This window comes from Microcebus murinus, chromosome 3 (genome assembly GCF_040939455.1).
Source record: "Microcebus murinus isolate Inina chromosome 3, M.murinus_Inina_mat1.0, whole genome shotgun sequence".
NCBI lineage: Eukaryota > Metazoa > Chordata > Mammalia > Primates > Cheirogaleidae > Microcebus > Microcebus murinus.
The window spans coordinates 164,172-184,063 of NC_134106.1; the positions used below are offsets into that span (position 1 = coordinate 164,172).

Consider the following 19,892-nt stretch of genomic DNA (forward strand, 5'->3'; position numbering starts at 1 on the left):
CCCCTGGAAAAATCCCCAGGGGTGAAATCTCTGGGCTGCGTGGTAAAAGTATATTTAACTTTATGCTGAGTTAAATTGCCACATTGTTTCCCAAAGCTGTTGTATAATTTGCATTCCCAGGAGCACTAGGAGACAATCCCAGTTGCTCTATACCCTCACCAACACTTGGTACTATTGATTATTTCAGTTTTTAGCCATTCTGGAGGTCTGTTTTCATTTGCTGTCCTTAACTGCTAAACATTTTTCCTCTCCTTATTTGGCATCCATATATTTTCATTGGTGAAATCAATGAAATCTTTTGTTCATTTTTCAGTTGGGTTGTTTCACACCTTATTACTGAGTTGTAAGATTTCTACCTTTTAGATTTTACTTAGTGGTATTTGGCAGTTTTATAATGATGTGCATGTGTGTGGCTTTCTTTGTGTTTATTCTGCTTGGAGTTCATAGTAATTCTTAAATCTGTAGTTCCATGTCTTCTTAAAGTTGTGCAATATTCTCATTCTCTCTTCACATATTGTTTCTACCAGGTTTTCTCTCTCATTTTTGACTGGAACCTTAATTATCCATTTGCTAACTCTTTCAACCATATCCCATGTGTGTCTTTGGTCTTTCCTGTATTTGCAATCCTTCCAGCTCTCTATGCCTCAGTCTGACCTGCCTTCAATTCCATGATTCTTTCTTTTGTTGTGTCTATATTACTGTTAAATCCATTTACTGTCTCTTTGGTTTACTTCAGTTTTCAGTTCCAAATTTTCTGTTTCTCTCTTACAGTGTACACTTTCTGCTGAAATTCTCCACTTTTTATTTTAATTCCTTGAATGTGTAAAGCATGCTTTGCTTATAATAACTCCATTGCAAATGAATTCATTGTATCACTTTTGTAAGTCTAAAACAGGCGTTTGTTTTTTACTTCAAAATAAGATATGTGGCCGGGCACAGTGGCTCACGCCTGTAATCCTAGCACTCTGGGAGGCCGAGGTGGGCGGATTGCTCGAGGTCAGGAGTTCGAAACCAGCCTGAGCAAGAGTGAGACCCGGTCTCTACTATAAATAGAAAGAAATTAATTGGCCAACTAATATATATAGAAAAATAAAAATTAGCCGGGCATGGTGGCGTGTGCCTGTAGTCCCAGCTACCTGGGAGGCTGACGCAGGAGGATCCCTTGAGCCCGGGAGTTTGAGTTGCTGTGAGCTAGGCTGACGCCACGGCACTCACTCTAGCCTGGGCAACAAAGCGAGACTCTCTCTCAAAAAAAAAAAAAATGTGCAGTGTGCATAGGAATTTGTTCATAGTTTTTTTAAAACTATAGTCCGGCCCTCCAACAATCTGAGGGACAGAGAATTGGCCCCCTGTTTAAAAAGTTTGAGGACCCCTGGTCTAAAAGTTTAGATTTTGTAAGTTTAAAAGCATGCCAGACAATACTACAGAGTACTTAGGGGCACATACATATATAATAAAAACATAAATATATGGAATTAACAGCAAATTCAGGATGGTATTGCCTTTGGGTTAGGAGGAGGTAACTGGGAATGGTTTGGAAAGGAGGACACGGTATGTCTTAGTTCTTGCCAGGGACTGTAGGGTGGCCTTTGCTCTCTGTTTTCCATGTGTTAGGAATTGGGCAATAACGAAAAGGCCACCGCGTGTGTCTAAGGTAAGGCCCTGAGGGATGAACAGCCGGACGAGAAGGCGACGGGGAGGTGGGAGCTCGAGAGGAGCCCGGGCTGGGGCTGTGCGGACGGTGGCTCCCGTGACGTGGGGGACAGAGCAGGACAAGCGGTCGGGCCGGGGAGGTGTTCCGCAGGCAGCAGGGATCCCTGGTGGATTTGACGCGGGGTGTGGGACAGAAGGAAGGGGCATGGACAGCTCCCAGGTCATCCTGGGGCCTGAGAGGAGGGTGGACTTCCCGTGTGCAGGGGGAGGCGCGGGCAGGGGAGGAAAGCAGAGGCCGGGGGCGAGATGTGCCAGCACAGAGCCGTGGGGTGCAGTCGGGGACAGGGACGGGTCGGCAGCCCAGGGAGGAGGTGGCTTCTACCACATGGAGGACCTCGGCCTACCTTGTAAAAAGAAAGTAGGGAAAACAAAACCGAGATAGTAACTTTGTACGTATTTTTAAGATTTATTTAGGGAGAACTCAACCCTGTCACCGTAAGTTGATCCTACTTGTGAAACTCACACACACAGCCCCACAGAGAAGAGTCAGTAGAAGCCGCCTGTTCTTGGTGCAGACCGGGCAAACTTCTCTGCGATTGTTTCTACTGTAGGTTTCGAAGGTGTGAAAACAGCATTTAAAGATTCATATTCTGGTTAATTCCCACCACTCTCTATACAGTGTAATGCTCTATTTAAGCTGATTTCTCTAGTCACTTTGCAAATAAAATGTACAGACCGACATTCACGGCTCTGCCCCCAAGATTCTCAGAACAGTTACCAGGCCCACAGCCAGATCCGACGGGAGGTGGTGTCTGAAGATGAAGGCACATGTGCTAGGACCATGTAAATTGTAGGATATTAACTAGTAAGTAGCACGTGATAAAAATTAGTAAAAGCTAAAGATATGAAAGTTAACAGTTTGTGTATAGAAAAGCAATCTTTTACATGCTGGGTTGAAAGTCTGTAGGAGAATTTTTAAACTCATATTAAATGTTGCTTAGCTGGATAGAAGGCCTGTCAGTGCAGAAATAATTTTTTTTTTTTGTAATCCTCAAAGAAGAAAGTGGCATACACTTTAATTCATGGTTACATAGTTGGCTGGAAAAATGCCAGTTTGACCTCGGAGCTTTCCCTCCCACCAGTCGAAATGCGAGTCTGTCTTGGACGTAACTGTGATTTTGTCTCCAGCTTGGAAACTCAGATCCCCTGGCTGCTGTCCTTCGAAGGAATAGAGAGCCGTCACTTCTATCGGTGGGTCTGAACCGCCTAAAACAAACAGACAAAAATTTGAGTTAGTCGTGATTTTTAGGGGAAAAATTGGGAGTATGTAGATAAGTCAACCACTTAGTGTTGGGTACCCTGTTGCCCCAGAGAGCAGCGGAACCCACAGCACGTATCTGTGCGGTTTTCATCACCTTGTTAAACTTGACATTTTGTTTTTCCTCTGTGGAAAGAGCCAACTCTTGGCAATCACATTTCCCAAATCCACGTAAGTTAGGGCTGCACATTATTATGCACCTGTCACCTGTGTATTTGGCAAATTTTTTTTTTTTTTGAGACAGAGTCTCGCTTTGTTGCCCAGGCTAGAGTGAGTGCCGTGGTGTCAGCCTCGCTCACAGCAACCTCAAACTCCTGGGCTCAAGCAATCCTGCTGCCTCAGCCTCCCGAGTAGCTGGGACTACAGGCATGCGCCACCACGCCCGGCTAATTTTTTGTATATATATTTTTAGTTGGTCAATTAGTTTCTTCCTATTTTTAGTAGAGACGGAGTCTCGCTCAGGCTGGTCTCCAACTCCTGACCTTGAGCGATCCGCCCGCCTCGGCCTCCCAGAGTGCCAGGATGACAGGCATGAGCCACCGCGCCCGGCCGTTGGCAAATGTTTATGGTCGTGATTGTTTGAATTATGAATAGTCTGTGAGATAACTATTTATTTACATTTATTACGTTTATAAACGTGAATTATTTATTTACATTTTCCCCATTTTAACAGAACAGTCCTGGTATGGTCCGAATGTCTATTTCCCCCCAGTTCATACGTTGAGGTCCACACTCAAGGTGACGGTGGTGGAAGGTGGGGCTGGGGGAGGTGATGAGGCCATGGACGCTCCGCCGTGGGCCGTGGGCGGGATCCGTGGCCTCACAGACGAGGCCTGAGGGAGGACGAGGGAGGCGCCATCCCTGGGCGGACACTGAGCCCTCAGTGCCCTGAGTCTCCCACACTCGCACCTTGCACTCCCGCCTGCAGGGCTGTGAGCACAGGTTGGCGCTGTTCCAGCCTCCCGGTCTCTGGCGGTTTGTTACAGCCGCGCAGGTGGACCCAGACGGCCGCCACGGATCACGGGCGTTAGAAAGTGACGTCTGTGCTCACGCCACGGATCACGGGCGTTAGAAAGTGACGTCTGTGCTCACGCCACGGATCACGGGCGTTAGAAAGTGACGTCTGTGCTCACGCCACGGATCACGGGCGTTAGAAAGTGACGTCTGTGCTCACGCCACGGATCACGGGCGTTAGAAAGTGACGTCTGCTCACGCCACGGATCACGGGCGTTAGAAAGTGACGTCTGTGCTCACGCCACGGATCACGGGCGTTAGAAAGTGACGTCTGCTCACGCCACGGATCACGGGCGTTAGAAAGTGACGTCTGTGCTCACGCCACGGATCACGGGCGTTAGAAAGTGACGTCTGTGCTCACGCCACGGATCACGGGCGTTAGAAAGTGACATCTGTGCTCACGCCACGGATCACGGGCGTTAGAAAGTGACGTCTGTGCTCACGCCACGGATCACGGGCATTAGAAAGTGACGTCTGTGCTCACGGTTGAATCACGAAAGATTCTACCGAGAAACCACCCTCTTTCCTCCCTGGCCCCGGGGAGTCCACCTCAGGTATATTTTGCTCTTTCCTCCCTGGCCCCGGGGAGTCCACCTCAGGTATATTTTGCTCTTTCCTCCCTGGCCCCGGGGAGTCCACCTCAGGTATATTTTGCTCTTCCTCCCTGGCCCCGTGACTGTTTGCGTTTCTGTGCGTATTTGCCTCGTTCTCTCGGTACCAGAGACGAAGCTGAGATGGGCACACCGAGAAGCTTGTCCACACGTGTAACAGGCGTTTCCATACAGTGTGTGTGACTTGGTGCATTGGATCAGGAAGAAGATAGTTTGAGGGTTGAGTGGTCAACATGAATAAAAGACATTAAATATCACAAACGGTATGACATCATAAAAATATAAAGAAATGAACACTTTCTGTCCATGTAGCTATACCGAGTCTGATTCTTCTATGATATTCATAAATTCTGCGCATATATCAGGCAAATTAGATGTTAAATGCATCTAAGTACAGATATAAAGAAAACATCAAGAGCCAAACTCTAGACCCAGTTCCTTTTTGAACCCGTAATACTATAATTAAAAAAATAAAGTTGAACTTGGACAGTCAGTAAGAAATAAAAATAGTCAATACTTTAATTAAACCACATTGACTGAAACAGGGAATTTGCAGCTCTCACAAGATGGTGCTGCAGTTCTTTCTATAAAGTACGTAACATCTAGTTCTTTGGGTTCTCCTAAAGAAATAATCCTAATAACCAAAATAATTACATTAGAAATACTACTGGTTTAACTGATTTTTTTCTATGACACAAAGAATTTCTGCATATTTTTATATTTTATATTTACTTTTTATAGTCTATCAATGTTAAAGAAAAAAGGTTAAAAGAATGTCACAAAAATAAAATTCTGATATAGTCCAAAAACAGTAAAGACGAGGCAAACAACTGTGGATGCATATTAACAAGCAGTCATTCTGCACACCGTGAAAAGTAGCTGTGAAACTGCCTTGGGGTGGTATTCAGCAAGCACTCATATCATGCTTCGCTGTAGTCAGATCAGAAGAATGTAATCTAATGCTAAAAAAAAAAAATTCTGAAAATGTTCTTAACAATTATATTTAGACCCCATGTGTGACGTCAGTCCCGGGCAACCAGACCCCAGCACCGAGGGCCCCCGGAGCTGTCCTCGCTCTCATCCCCGGCTCCTGAACACCAGAAACGTCCGGAAGCCACAGCCAGCATAGCTGCCACACACTGACCCATGCGCAGTTCTAGTTATGAGGGCAAGATGCACACTGAGGGTGGTGCCATGGTAACGGTGTCAATCCACCACTGAGGCGGGAGGACCGCTTGAGCCCAGGAGTGTGAGGTTGCTGTGAGCTGGGCTGACACCACAGCACTCTAGCCCGGGTGACAGGGCGAGACTCTGTCTCAGGGAAAAAAAAAAAAGCAAATAAGAGAACAAAAGTATAGCATTTTTAAAATGAAATACTTCTCAAAAAAATGTAGCTATCCTATAAATCAACAATAGTGCTAAGAGATTTTTCCTGTCAGATTTATTAGAAAGTTTGTGATTATAAGATAGATATGATTTTTAACATATAGAAATTTTATTTACCAACTGTCTGATGATAGCTGGAAAGTTCAGGGTAGAGCTTATATTCATTTCTGTTACCTGCAAGAAAAGAGGGGGGGGAGACTTAGAAAACTTAATGTACATTATATAAAATACACAAAAAAGCCAAAGCCTGCCCTTGCTAAGCAAATATTTTAAATTGCTATAATTGATAGGGTTATCATTATTTAATCATGCTTTAAATCAAGAGGTATGCTTGAATAAACCCACAAGATACACCAAGCATAAGGCAGATGGTGCATAGCCCATATCTGCATGACACTGAATTACACACACTGTAACTCACCGCCTTCTAGGCACACATGCATGGGAAATACAGAAACATTTCTTTCCAGAAGCAATCATAAAATGCCTGTAGCCCCTAAGGCAATGATTATGTTCTTTTTGTTTCTTGCAAAACCCCCTAAAATAATTTTTATGCAGTGTACATTCATGTTGTTGCACATTTTCAAGGTAAGCTTAAAGAGTTGTAAAGGGAGTGCCTTTTAACACATTTCACATGCCAGTTACTTAAATTAATCATAGTTCTCCTTTTTGGATAAAAGAATCTAAATACCACAGTGATCTGAAACCTGTCACTCATTAAGGAAGACCAACAAGCTGTTTTTTAATAGTCATAAATTATGCAGTATTTATTTTTAACCTTAAAATCATACTTTCATTCCATTTGTTCAAAAGATTTTATAGTATTGTATATATACATATATATATATATATGCATATATATATATATATTTGTTGTTGTTGCTACAGAGTCTCACTCTGTCACCAGGGCTAGAGTGCAGTAGTGTCATCATAGCTCACAGCAATCTTAAACTCTTGGGCTCAAGGGATCCTCCTGCCTCAGCCTCCTGAGTAGCTGGGACTATAGGAATGTGCCAGGTAATTTTTCTATTTTTGCAGAGACAGGGTCTTGCTGTTGCTCAGGCTGGTCTTCAACTCCTGGCCTCAATCAAACCTCCTGCCTTGGCCTCCCAGAGTGCTGGGATTACTAGTGTGAGCCACCACATCCGGCCTTATTATTATTAGGTTATTATCTCTGATATTTCACTTTGACACTTTCTGTTTTAGGTTTATTGTGAAGGTACATCCTCAGTCTTTCAAATGCACATTTTGGCTTGTGATTATCTTTCAAATTTTTTTTTAGAGCAATTTTTGTGAAACCATGAATAAGTCAATTTGTGTTATTTTCGAATATGAGTTCCATCGTGGAACCAATGTAGCACAGACAGCTCGAAATATTAACGAAGTGTTTGGGAAGGACGTGGCTGATGAACACACAGTATGCCGATGGTTTGAGAAGTTCCGTTCTGGTGGTTTTAATCTTGAAAATGAGCCAGGGGGCGACCTGAGACCAAGGTGGATAATGATGAGCTGGCAGCTGTAGTGGAAGCAAATCCGTCTCAACCTACAGGTGAATTAGCAGCAAGGTTTGACATTACTATTTCAACAATATTGGACCGTTTGAAACAAATGGGCAAGGTAAAGAAGCTGGCTAGATGGGTGAAGTACGAATTAAAGGAGTGTCAGAACAGAAATCATTTCTAAGTTTGCCATTCTTTGCTATCACGACATAAAGGGGAACAATTTCTTCACTGTATTGTGACCTGTGATGAAAAATGGATTTTTTTGGACAATTGCAAGTGTTTGGCACAATGGTCGGATAAAGATGAAGTGCAGAAACACAGTCCAAGACTGAATGGATATTCATCAAAAAAAGCTACTGGTGTCTGTCTGGTGGTCCAGCGCTGGTTTTATCCACTACAGCCTCATGAAACCTGGTCAATCGATCACAGCAGATGTCTACTGCAACCAATTGGATGGAAGGACAGGGATGTTTGTGCTAAAGCAGCCGAGATTGGTCCACAGAGACAGGCCGGTCCTCTTGCAAGACAACGCTCGACCGAACACAAATCGCACAAACAACGCTGCTCAAACTGCAGAGGCTGGACCCGGAAACTCTGTCATCCACTGTGTTCACCAGACCTTGCACCAACTGGGGAGAGTTATGGGAGTGTTATGGTGGGGAATGCTTACGGTGGGGAGTGTTGTGGTGGGGCGTGTATGTGGAGGGGAGTGTTATGGAGCGGAGTTATGGAGGAGAGAGTTATGGTGGGGAGTCTTACGGGTGGAATGTTTATGGTGGGGAGTGTTATGGTGGGGACTGTTTACAGTGGACAGTGTTATGGTGGTCATTGTATATGGTGGTCATTGTGTATGGTGGGCAGTGTTAGGGTGGTGAGTGTATATGGTGGTCATTGTATATGGTGGGGAGTGTTATGGTGGTGAGTATATATGGTGGTCATTGTGTATGGTGGGCAGTGTTATGGTGGTGAGTGTATATGGTGGTCATTGTGTATGGTGGGCAGTGTTATGGTGGTGAGTGTATATGGTGGTCATTGTGTATGGTGGGCAGTGTTAGGGAGGTGAGTGTATGTGGTGGTCATTGTGTATGGTGGGCAGTGTTATGGTGGTGAGTGTATATGGTGGTCATTGTGTATGGTGGGCAGTGTTATGGTGGTGAGTGTATATGGTGGTCATTGTGTATGGTGGGCAGTGTTATGGTGGTGAGTGTATATGGTGGTCATTGTGTATGGTGGGCAGTGTTAGGGTGGTGAGTGTATATGGTGGTCATTGTGTATGGTGGGCAGTGTTATGGTGGTGAGTGTATATGGTGGTCATTGTGTATGGTGGGCAGTGTTATGGTGGTGAGTGTATATGGTGGTCATTGTGTATGGTGGGCAGTGTTAGGGTGGTGAGTGTATATGGTGGTCATTGTGTATGGTGGGCAGTGTTAGGGTGGTGAGTGTATATGGTGGTCATTGTGTATGGTGGGCAGTGTTACGGTAGTTAGTGTATATGGTGGTCATTGTGTATGGTGGGCAGTGTTAGGGTAGTTAGTGTATATGGTGGTCATTGTGTATGGTGGGCAGTGTTAGGGTAGTTAGTGTATATGGTGGTCATTGTGTATGGTGGGCAGTGTTAGGGTAGTTAGTGTATATGGTGGTCATTGTGTATGGTGGGCAGTGTTACGGTAGTTAGTGTATATGGTGGTCATTGTGTATGGTGGGCAGTGTTACGGTAGTTAGTGTATATGGTGGTCATTGTGTATGGTGGGCAGTGTTAGGGTAGTTAGTGTATATGGTGGTCATTGTGTATGGTGGGCAGTGTTAGGGTAGTGTATATGGTGGTCATTGTGTATGGTGGGCAGTGTTACGGTAGTTAGTGTATATGGTGGTCATTGTGTATGGTGGGCAGTGTTACGGTAGTTAGTGTATATGGTGGTCATTGTGTATGGTGGGCAGTGTTAGGGTAGTTAGTATATATGGTGGTCATTGTGTATGGTGGGCAGTGTTAGGGTGGTGAGTGTATATGGTGGTCATTGTATATGGTGGGCAGTGTTAGGGTGGTGAGTGTATATGGTGGTCATTGTGTATGGTGGGCAGTGTTAGGGAGGTGAGTGTATGTGGTCGTCATTGTGTATGGTGGGCAGTGTTATGGTGGTGAGTGTATATGGTGGTCATTGTGTATGGTGGGCAGTGTTAGGGTGGTGAGTGTATATGGTGGTCATTGTGTATGGTGGACAGTGTTACGGTAGTTAGTGTATATGGTGGTCATTGTGTATGGTGGGCAGTGTTACGGTAGTTAGTGTATATGGTGGTCATTGTGTATGGTGGGCAGTGTTACGGTAGTTAGTGTATATGGTGGTCATTGTGTATGGTGGGCAGTGTTAGGGTGGTGAGTGTATATGGTGGTCATTGTGTATGGTGGGCAGTGTTAGGGTGGTGAGTGTATATGGTGGTCATTGTGTATGGTGGGCAGTGTTACGGTAGTTAGTGTATATGGTGGTCATTGTGTATGGTGGGCAGTGTTACGGTAGTTAGTGTATATGGTGGTCATTGTGTATGGTGGGCAGTGTTAGGGTAGTTAGTGTATATGGTGGTCATTGTGTATGGTGGGCAGTGTTAGGGTAGTTAGTGTATATGGTGGTCATTGTGTATGGTGGGCAGTGTTAGGGTAGTTAGTGTATATGGTGGTCATTGTGTATGGTGGGCAGTGTTACGGTAGTTAGTGTATATGGTGGTCATTGTGTATGGTGGGCAGTGTTAGGGTAGTTAGTGTATATGGTGGTCATTGTGTATGGTGGGCAGTGTTAGGGTAGTTAGTGTATATGGTGATCATTGTGTATGGTGGGCAGTGTTAGGGTAGTGTATATGGTGGTCATTGTGTATGGTGGGCAGTGTTACGGTAGTTAGTGTATATGGTGGTCATTGTGTATGGTGGGCAGTGTTACGGTAGTTAGTGTATATGGTGGTCATTGTGTATGGTGGGCAGTGTTAGGGTGGTGAGTGTATATGGTGGTCATTGTGTATGGTGGGCAGTGTTAGGGTGGTGAGTGTATATGGTGGTCATTGTGTATGGTGGGCAGTGTTAGGGAGGTGAGTGTATGTGGTGGTCATTGTGTATGGTGGGCAGTGTTAGGGTGGTGAGTGTATATGGTGGTCATTGTGTATGGTGGGCAGTGTTAGGGTGGTGAGTGTATATGGTGGTCATTGTATATGGTGGGCAGTGTTAGGGTGGTGAGTGTATATGGTGGTCATTGTGTATGGTGGGCAGTGTTAGGGAGGTGAGTGTATGTGGTGGTCATGTGTATGGTGGGCAGTGTTAGGGTGGTGAGTGTATATAGTGGTGAGTGTATATCGTGGTCATTGTGTATGGTGGGCAGTGTTAGGGTGGTGAGTGTATATGGTGGTCATTGTGTATGGTGGGCAGTGTTACGGTAGTTAGTGTATATGGTGGTCATTGTGTATGGTGGGCAGTGTTACGGTAGTTAGTGTATATGGTGGTCATTGTGTATGGTGGGCAGTGTTAGGGTAGTTAGTGTATATGGTGGTCATTGTGTATGGTGGGCAGTGTTAGGGTGGTGAGTGTATATGGTGGTCATTGTATATGGTGGGCAGTGTTAGGGTGGTGAGTATATATGGTGGTCATTGTGTATGGTGGGCAGTGTTACGGTGGTGAGTGTATATGGTGGTCATTGTGTATGGTGGGCAGTGTTAGGGTGGTGAGTGTATATGGTGGTCATTGTGTATGGTGGGCAGTGTTATGGTGGTGAGTGTATATGGTGGTCATTGTGTATGGTGGGCAGTGTTATGGTGGTGAGTGTATATGGTGGTCATTGTGTATGGTGGGCAGTGTTATGGTGGTGAGTGTATATGGTGGTCATTGTGTATGGTGGGCAGTGTTAGGGAGGTGAGTATGTGGTGGTCATTGTGTATGGTGGGCAGTGTTAGGGAGGTGAGTGTATGTGGTGGTCATTGTGTATGGTGGGCAGTGTTATGGTGGTGAGTGTATATGGTGGTCATTGTGTATGGTGGGCAGTGTTAGGGTGGTGAGTGTATATGGTGGTCATTGTGTATGGTGGGCAGTGTTAGGGTGGTGAGTGTATATGGTGGTCATTGTGTATGGTGGGCAGTGTTAGGGAGGTGAGTGTATGTGGTGGTCATTGTGTATGGTGGGCAGTGTTATGGTGGTGAGTGTATATGGTGGTCATTGTGTATGGTGGGCAGTGTTAGGGTGGTGAGTGTATATGGTGGTCATTGTGTATGGTGGGCAGTGTTACGGTAGTTAGTGTATATGGTGGTCATTGTGTATGGTGGGCAGTGTTACGGTAGTTAGTGTATATGGTGGTCATTGTGTATGGTGGGCAGTGTTACGGTAGTTAGTGTATATGGTGGTCATTGTGTATGGTGGGCAGTGTTAGGGTGGTGAGTGTATATGGTGGTCATTGTGTATGGTGGGCAGTGTTAGGGTGGTGAGTATATATGGTGGTCATTGTGTATGGTGGGCAGTGTTACGGTAGTTAGTGTATATGGTGGTCATTGTGTATGGTGGGCAGTGTTAGGGTGGTGAGTGTATATGGTGGTCATTGTGTATGGTGGGCAGTGTTATGGTGGTGAGTGTATATGGTGGTCATTGTGTATGGTGGGCAGTGTTATGGTGGTGAGTGTATATGGTGGTCATTGTGTATGGTGGGCAGTGTTAGGGTGGTGAGTGTATATGGTGGTCATTGTGTATGGTGGGCAGTGTTACGGTAGTTAGTGTATATGGTGGTCATTGTGTATGGTGGGCAGTGTTAGGGTGGTGAGTGTATATAGTGGTCATTGTGTATGGTGGGCAGTGTTAGGGAGGTGAGTGTATATGGTGGTCATTGTGTATGGTGGGCAGTGTTAGGGTGGTGAGTGTATATAGTGGTGAGTGTATATGGTGGTCATTGTGTATGGTGGGCAGTGTTATGGTGGTGAGTGTATATAGTGGTCATTGTTATGGTGGGCAGTGTTACGGTAGTTAGTGTATATGGTGGTCATTGTGTATGGTGGGCAGTGTTACGGTAGTTAGTGTATATGGTGGTCATTGTGTATGGTGGGCAGTGTTATGGTGGTGAGTGTATATAGTGGTCATTGTTATGGTGGGCAGTGTTACGGTAGTTAGTGTATATGGTGGTCATTGTGTATGGTGGGCAGTGTTAGGGTGGTGAGTGTATATAGTGGTGAGTGTATATGGTGGTCATTGTATATGGTGGGCAGTGTTACGGTAGTTAGTGTATATGGTGGTCATTGTGTATGGTGGGCAGTGTTATGGTGGTGAGTGTATATGGTGGTCATTGTATATGGTGGGCAGTGTTATGGTGGGGAAAGTTTATGGCAGAGTGTTCTGGTGGGAAGTGCTATGGTGGTGAGTGTATATGGTGGTGAGTGTATATGGTGGTGAGTGTATATGGTGGTGAGTGTATATGGTGGGAGGTGTTAGGGTGGTGAGTGTATATGGTGGGCAGTGTTAGCGTGGTGAGTGTATATGGTGGTGAGTGTATATGGTGGGCAGTGTTATGGAGGGGAATATTTATGGCAGGGCGTGTCCTAGTGGGCAGTGCTATGGTGGGGAGCAAATATGGTGGGGAGCGTTACGGTGGGAATGGCAAATGAGACTCTACTGCTGTAAAAACTTTTGAAAAGTATTTCACTAAATGTGTTAAAACTTTTAAAGTATATCCTTTGATCTATCATGTTCACTTCTAGTAATTATCTCCAAAAACTAAAAGTGCCAGTATGCAGAGAGATTAATTTAGAAGGATATTAATGGTGGCACTATTTGGCATGGAAAAAGCGTGCAATAAAATTAATTCCCATCAGTAGGAGAAGGGGTGGATGAACTACGTAACCCAGCGCCGTGGAATATTACATAGCAGTTAAGAAGGACTGTCTAGAGCTATACTAGTTGACTTGGGGACTTCTATGAGGTGTTACTGAGCAAAACAAACCAACAAGCAAATAAATGAAAATAAATAAATACAAGATACAACATAGCATGTATAATATGATAGCATTTTTGTGCAACAAAACAAGATATTCTGTGAGTTTGTACATGTGCTTGTGTGTGGGACTATACAAGACTGGAAACATATGTAAAAATCTACACTGCACGTTGTGAACATGGGTCTCTTGGCATGAAGCTGGGAGAGAGTGTTGTGAGAGTTGAAATATAGGAGAGATGGGAAGACAGCAGCAAATCAAGAGGGAAAGAAAAAATGCTGCATTTGAAACCCATTTATATGAACCTCATGTGAATTTATATAGAATTACATTTAGATGTGAGGATATGTAAAGAAATTAAAAACAAAGGTTTAGTTTTTTTAAAAAAAGAACTTAGGAATAGGTCAAATTTAAAAGAGGAGGTTAAAAATAGATACCAGTTTCAAATTTTCCCTTTCTTGAATTAAAAACCGAGGGGGAAGGAGCGTGTTCGTGAGAGCGTGTCGTGAGTGAGGCTGAGTTTGCAGCGTGCACCAGGCACTCGAGAACTGGCGAGGGCACAGCCGTGACCGCACAACACGGGAGGGCTCGTGGGTCTCCACGAGGAAGGGCCTGCGTGGGACATGCCCAGGCCGCACGGGCAGAGGGCCTGTTTGCACGGCACATGCCCCGGGGGGCCAGATCTCCTGAGCTTCTGCATTATTAAGGAAAAGGAATTCCTACAGTAACAGTAGTTTTCTAATCTACACTGATAAGGAATTGACGGTAAAAAGACCAGGATTTTCACATATGCACAGGATGCGTATATAGACATGACACAGCGATCTCATCTCTTTGTGAGAAAATTTGAGCAACCTTATGTGTTTTAAAACCTACACGTGGGTCAAATCTTATATAACCACTGAGATCCAAGATAAAAATAGATTTGGTGCTCACATCTCATTACTCACTGGAAACACGAGTATGAGCACATTAATCATCTGAACGTGAATCAGCAGCAGACGACCCGCCTTGGAAGATGAATGCCGTGGCCCAGGGGAACAGGAGACAGGCTGAGTTATGGGAGGTGGGTGGGGAATGAAGAAGAATAGGTCTCGTTCCTGAGACTCCTCCCGGGAGGGCGAACTCAGACAAGGTGAAGGCAGAGCGGGGAGTCGACACGAGGGGCAGGGGCCAACATCACAGGAGGGGGCTGAGGCTGAGCCTCCTGCCTTCTGCAGGACATCGATGTTTGCTCCGCTCCCCTCAAAACCTACAACATGCCTCCTTCCGCTAATAGCAGTTATTTCTCTACAGGCACCGTCTCCTCCTATACTGAAAGTTCTTTAAAGTCAGGATGCAAGTCAGAGTCACCTCCTGTGCTCCCAAGAGCCACGGCCCAGGGCCTCTTGTGCAGCAGGGGGCCACTGCAGGGGAGATCACCCACCTAAATGCATTTCTCCTTGCTGGTAACCTCGATGCAAGACAAACAGAATTCTAACAGTGTTTGCCATGAAAATGAATGCTACAGAGGTAAAGACCAAAATCAGGTGCTTTATATAAGTTTCATCTAGTTTTAAAACGACCTTCTGCAATCCTGAGCTCACGGGAATATACTCAGCATTGTACATCTATGGGTATGCAAGAAAAATAAGCTTATTTTGTTCACATTTGGTATCAGCAGGATAATAGTCTTTGGAAGAAATGACAAAATAAATATGAAAAACTTTAAAGATAAATTTCTGTAGAGAATGAAAACAGAAGTTTTCACCAATTATACCAATGAGAATTTTTGTCGTATGTATGTATGTATTTTGAGACAGAGTCTTACTTTGTTGCCCAGGCTAGAGTGAGTGCCGTGGCATCAGCCTAGCTCACAGCAACCTCAAACTCCTGGGCTCAGGCGATCCTACTGCCTCAGCCTCCCGAGTAGCTGGGACTACAGGCATGCACCACCATGCCAGGCTAATTTTTTTTTCTGTATATATTAGTTGGCCAATTCATTTCTTTCTATTTATAGTAGAGACGGGTCTTGCTCTTGCTCAGGCTGGTTTTGAACTCCTGACCTCGAGCAATCTGCCCGCCTCAGCCTCCCTGAGTGCTAGGATTACAGGCGTGAGACACCACGCCCGGCCTTGTATTATGTATTTAGTAGATGCTAAGCATTTATTTTTTCTCTCTTAAATACCTATTAGTTGGCCGGGCGTGGTGGCTAAGGCCTGTAATCCTAGCACTCTGTGAGGCCGAGGTGGGTGGATCGCTCAAGGTCAGGAGTTTGAGACCAGCCTGAGCAAGAGAGAGACCCCATTTCTAAAAATAGAAATTATTTGGCCAACTAAAAATATATAGAAAAAAATTATCTGGGCATGGTGGCACATGACTGTAGTCCCAGCTACTCAGGAGGCTAAGGCAGAAGCCTTGTTTGAGCCCAGGAGTTTGAGGTTGCTGTGAGCTAGGTTGATGCCATGGCACTCTAGCCCAGGCAATAGCATGAGACTCTGTCTAAAAATAAATAAATATGTATATATATATATATATACTTATTAGTTGTTCTATTTGACTCTAAAGTTTAACAATGTATCTTGACTTCTTAACAATAATAATTAATCACAATTGTATCTGAATTGCAATAAAAATATTTACTTTGAGAGCCAGAGTTCAGCTGGGCTGGTGCAGAGGAAGGCTTTGGTCTCGACACTGGTTTTGGGGGCACTTCTTTACCCTGGGGGAACAAAAACAAATGCACATAATTCTAAAACTCTGTTTTTACTTAGACGCAGATAACACTGTTTCCTGCTAATGAGTTTATGTGGCAGTTTTATCCTGTGCACTTATCAGCAAGGTACCCCGAGAGCTCACGTGTACCCCTGTGGCCTGTGAGCAGTTGAAGAGGTGGATGACGAGATTCAGATGTGCACAGGTGTGCTCTTCTCACACCTGGGAGCTGACCTCACCCGGGCTCCTCCGACAGCCCGTGCAAGGCCGTGAGGCGTAGCAGGCATGAGGCTGCGGTCCCGGCCCAGCCTGGACTGGGAGAGGCAGCGGCAAACAAAACGCTAAGCCGCGGCTTTCGTTCTGCACCAGAGCAGCCCGTGTTGTGAACCAGGTGGGTGAGGCACGCGAGACCCTTGGTGCTTCAAGGCCTGACATCTCAGCATTGCAGCTGTCACTGGTATTATTAATCAACATCCCAAAGAGCCATCCTTGGAGAAAAGCAGCCATGGAAGACAGACTGCGTGTTTCCTTGGAATTTGCACAGGTGAAACGTCAAGGTGTGGGACACTCACAAGGACGTCATTATGTGAATGAAATCACGCAGGGAGCCTAGCCGGTGATTGGCCTGGGGTCGGGGACAGAACGCTCTGCACAGAGCAGCTTCCCGGCTGCTGGGGGACACAGAGCCCAGCCCTACCGAGGACTTCCGCTGCTCTCTCGCCGCCCTCCTCGCGTTGACGCGCTGCCCTTCCTTTTCGTACTTCTCAGTAAAGGAGTCGAGGATTTCATAGAGGTCTTCTGCTTGAGCAGGCCGTGCTATGTCTCCAAATAAAATATCATACGCGCGAATATCTTGACAGTAAAATCTGATAAATACAAAATTAGAGACGTGTCTTCAGTGTACACAGGTCTTTTCTGGAGTTACATATGCACGTGCATGTGTGTACGTGTGACCGCTCATACGCAGCGCTTCATCTGTCCCACTGTCTCAACACGGGCTGCAGGCCAATACCCCGAGTTTAGCTCTTACATTTACTGCTAGCGGCAACTACCGTAACTATGATGGGTGTCCTTTCTCTAGTAACATAAAAGCACATCCACATATGCACACGAATACGTACACATATGCACACACATGTATTTATAGATAAACACCTTTAGAAATATACATACAAGCACATTTTATAAGACTTTTTAAGTTTCCCATAAAAATAGTATCTTAGCACTCCAGGAGGCCGAGGAAGGAGGATCACTTGAGCTCAGGAGTTTGAGATGAGCCTGAGCAAGAGCAAGACCCCGTCTCTACTAAAAATAGAAAAATCAGCCAGGCATGGTGGCGCATGCCTGTAGTCCCAGCTACTCGGGAGGCTGAGGCAGGAGGATCACTTGAGCCCAGGAGTTTGAGGTTGGTGTGAGCTAGGCTAATGCCACTGCATTCTACCCAGGGCGACAGTGTAAGAATCTGTCTCGAAAAACAAAACAACAAAAAAAAACCTAAACAGTGTCTACACATATGGCTTTATAATTTCTTTAAAATGCTTAGTTATATCAAAATTAAATAAGGATTTGCCTTGTATGTTCCAAAGCCCTGCAATTCATTAAGCAGTATATTTGTTTTACTTTATCCAGGATTTAGTTGAACTTTAGTCATAAAGTCTTCCAAAGGCCTAGAACCTGAACTTCTAAAAGCATTCTTGTTTTTCTCAAATTAAAAAAAAAAACAGAAGTAAAAACATTGCTCTTGATTTTATGAGATATTATGATGACAATTATATACGGCAAAACAAGGAAAAGTACGCCTAGGTCAGGAAAATGTTGGAAGGCAATAAAGCCTAATGGGAATAGTGTTAGTCTTAATGGGCTAGAAATTTTTTCCTTTTAATTTTTGAGTTCTCTAAATTTTCTATAAGTACATAATACTTATCTGGAATTTTAAAATGTAAAATACATACAGCCACGTGCTGTATTAAAAAGGATACACAAATGCACACCGTAAATTATATCAATTTTTGAAGAATTGTTTTCTCATAGCACTTTGTTTAAGCAGATCACAATCACCTTGGCTTGAACTTACTTCCGGTTAGTTTCCTTCCTTTCAATCAGGCAGCTCCCCTCCAGAGACACGCCGGCGAAGAGCCCTCGCGACCTGCAGTACGTGAAGACGGCGGCCGAGCTCCTCAACGCCACGTTCCCTTCCAGGTTCCTGCAAAGCCGGGGTTTCGTAGCACAGAACTCTGAGAGGCCCTCACCCTAAACATGCTATTGGGAGAGGGGAACACTCCTACACTGCCCGTGGGACTGCAAACCAGTGCAACCTCCGTGGACAGCAATATGGAGACACCTCAAAGCGATACGAGTGGATCTACCATTCGATCCAGCAATCCCACTACTGGGCATCTACCCAAAAGATCAAAAGTCACTTTATGAAAAAGACGCCTGCACTCGAATGTTTATAGCAGCACAATTCACAATCGCAGAGCTGCGGAAACAACCCAAGTGCCCATCAATTCATGAGTGGATTAATAAAATATGGTATATGTATACCATGGAGTACTACTCAGCTTTAAGAAACAATGGTGATCTAGCACCTCTTGTATGTTCCTGGATAGAGCTGGAACCCATTCTACTAAGTGACGTATCTCAAGAATGGAAGAACAAGCACCACATGTACTCACCAGCAAATTGGTATTAATGGATCAACACCTAAGTGGACATGTAGGAATAACATTTATCGGGTGTCGGGAAGGTGGGAGGGGGGAGGAGGGGATGGGTATATACAACCACAATGAGTAAGATGTGCAACGTTTGGGGGATGGACACGCTTGAAGCTCTTACTTGGGGGGGGAGGGGGGCATGGGCAATATAAGTAACCTTAACACTTGTACCCCCATAATACGCTAAAAAAAAAAAAAAGACGCTATTGGAGCAGCAGAATCGCGATTCTGGCCCCAAAGAAGCGTCTCGTTCTGCACTCGATTCATTTGTTTTTGTGTGTTTTACTTCCTATTGGCTCAAGATAAGATGTTTTCACGCGGCCTGGAGGACAGGCGGCCACGGGAGGGAACACGTTTTACAAGACTGCCACAGAGATGTGCTGGGGCGGCAGGCCCTGCCGCAGAATCATGCGGAATATATAAATATATAATAAAAAAACAAACAGAAGAATATGAAAAGCTGATATTTTTCCAACTGGATCTTCCTCTTCTAAAGCAGGGATGCACATCTCAGGAATGATAAAGAATTTGGATTCTTTTACCCTGGTGTTTTTCTGGAACCTATAAACCTTTTGAGATGGTTTTACTGTGCAACTTCTATAAATAGTGTGGGAATAAGATATTCCTACATTGCTTAACTAACTCAAGAATAGTATTTCATTAGTAGAAAAGGAACATACACTTTGAGTACAGTCAGAATTGCTCAAGCAAGACACATCCATTTCACACTTTCATGATTTAGTTTGAGGAAAAGCTTTTCTTCCCTGAGCAAGGCTGTCCTGTATCGGTTAATAAAAGGTGGCCCCCTCAGAGCTCAGGACAAGCTGCACGTTAGTTCCAGCAGCTACGTGTTTCTAGCATATTTCGTTTCTCCTTGTACGTTCTGGGTCCAGGTGTTTCTGTTTGTTACACTGTCTGTGTTTTGTGAATTTCCTGTTTGTGCTGACCTAGAATCCTCCGGGGGAGGTATACATCATAAATTTCTTCATTTTAATTCAAGTTTGCTCTTCATGCAAAAAAGTACAGTTTTCAGCCTTTACTACCCAAAACGTCTACC

The 19,892-nt window shown here is 44.8% G+C and overlaps 1 protein-coding gene across 3 annotated transcripts in view; it reads right to left on the reverse strand.

Moving 5' to 3' along the window:
- Positions 1-2,099: 2,099 nt before the first annotated feature.
- SH3YL1 (SH3 and SYLF domain containing 1) overlaps positions 2,100-19,892 on the reverse strand; it is a 51,813-nt gene continuing 34,020 nt past the window's right edge. For 2 of the 3 annotated variants that reach the window (XM_076000507.1, XM_012783254.3), the window contains 5 exons: positions 18,196-18,324; positions 16,819-16,987; positions 16,050-16,128; positions 6,100-6,156; positions 2,100-2,919 (listed from right to left, as the gene is read on the reverse strand). In XM_076000507.1, coding sequence (XP_075856622.1) covers positions 2,729-2,919; positions 6,100-6,156; positions 16,050-16,128; positions 16,819-16,987; positions 18,196-18,324 — 625 coding nt within the window. In that variant the 3' untranslated portion in view covers positions 2,100-2,728. The remainder of the gene's footprint in view (positions 2,920-6,099; positions 6,157-16,049; positions 16,129-16,818; positions 16,988-18,195; positions 18,325-19,892) is intronic. The other variant, XM_076000506.1, reaches the window with a different exon arrangement.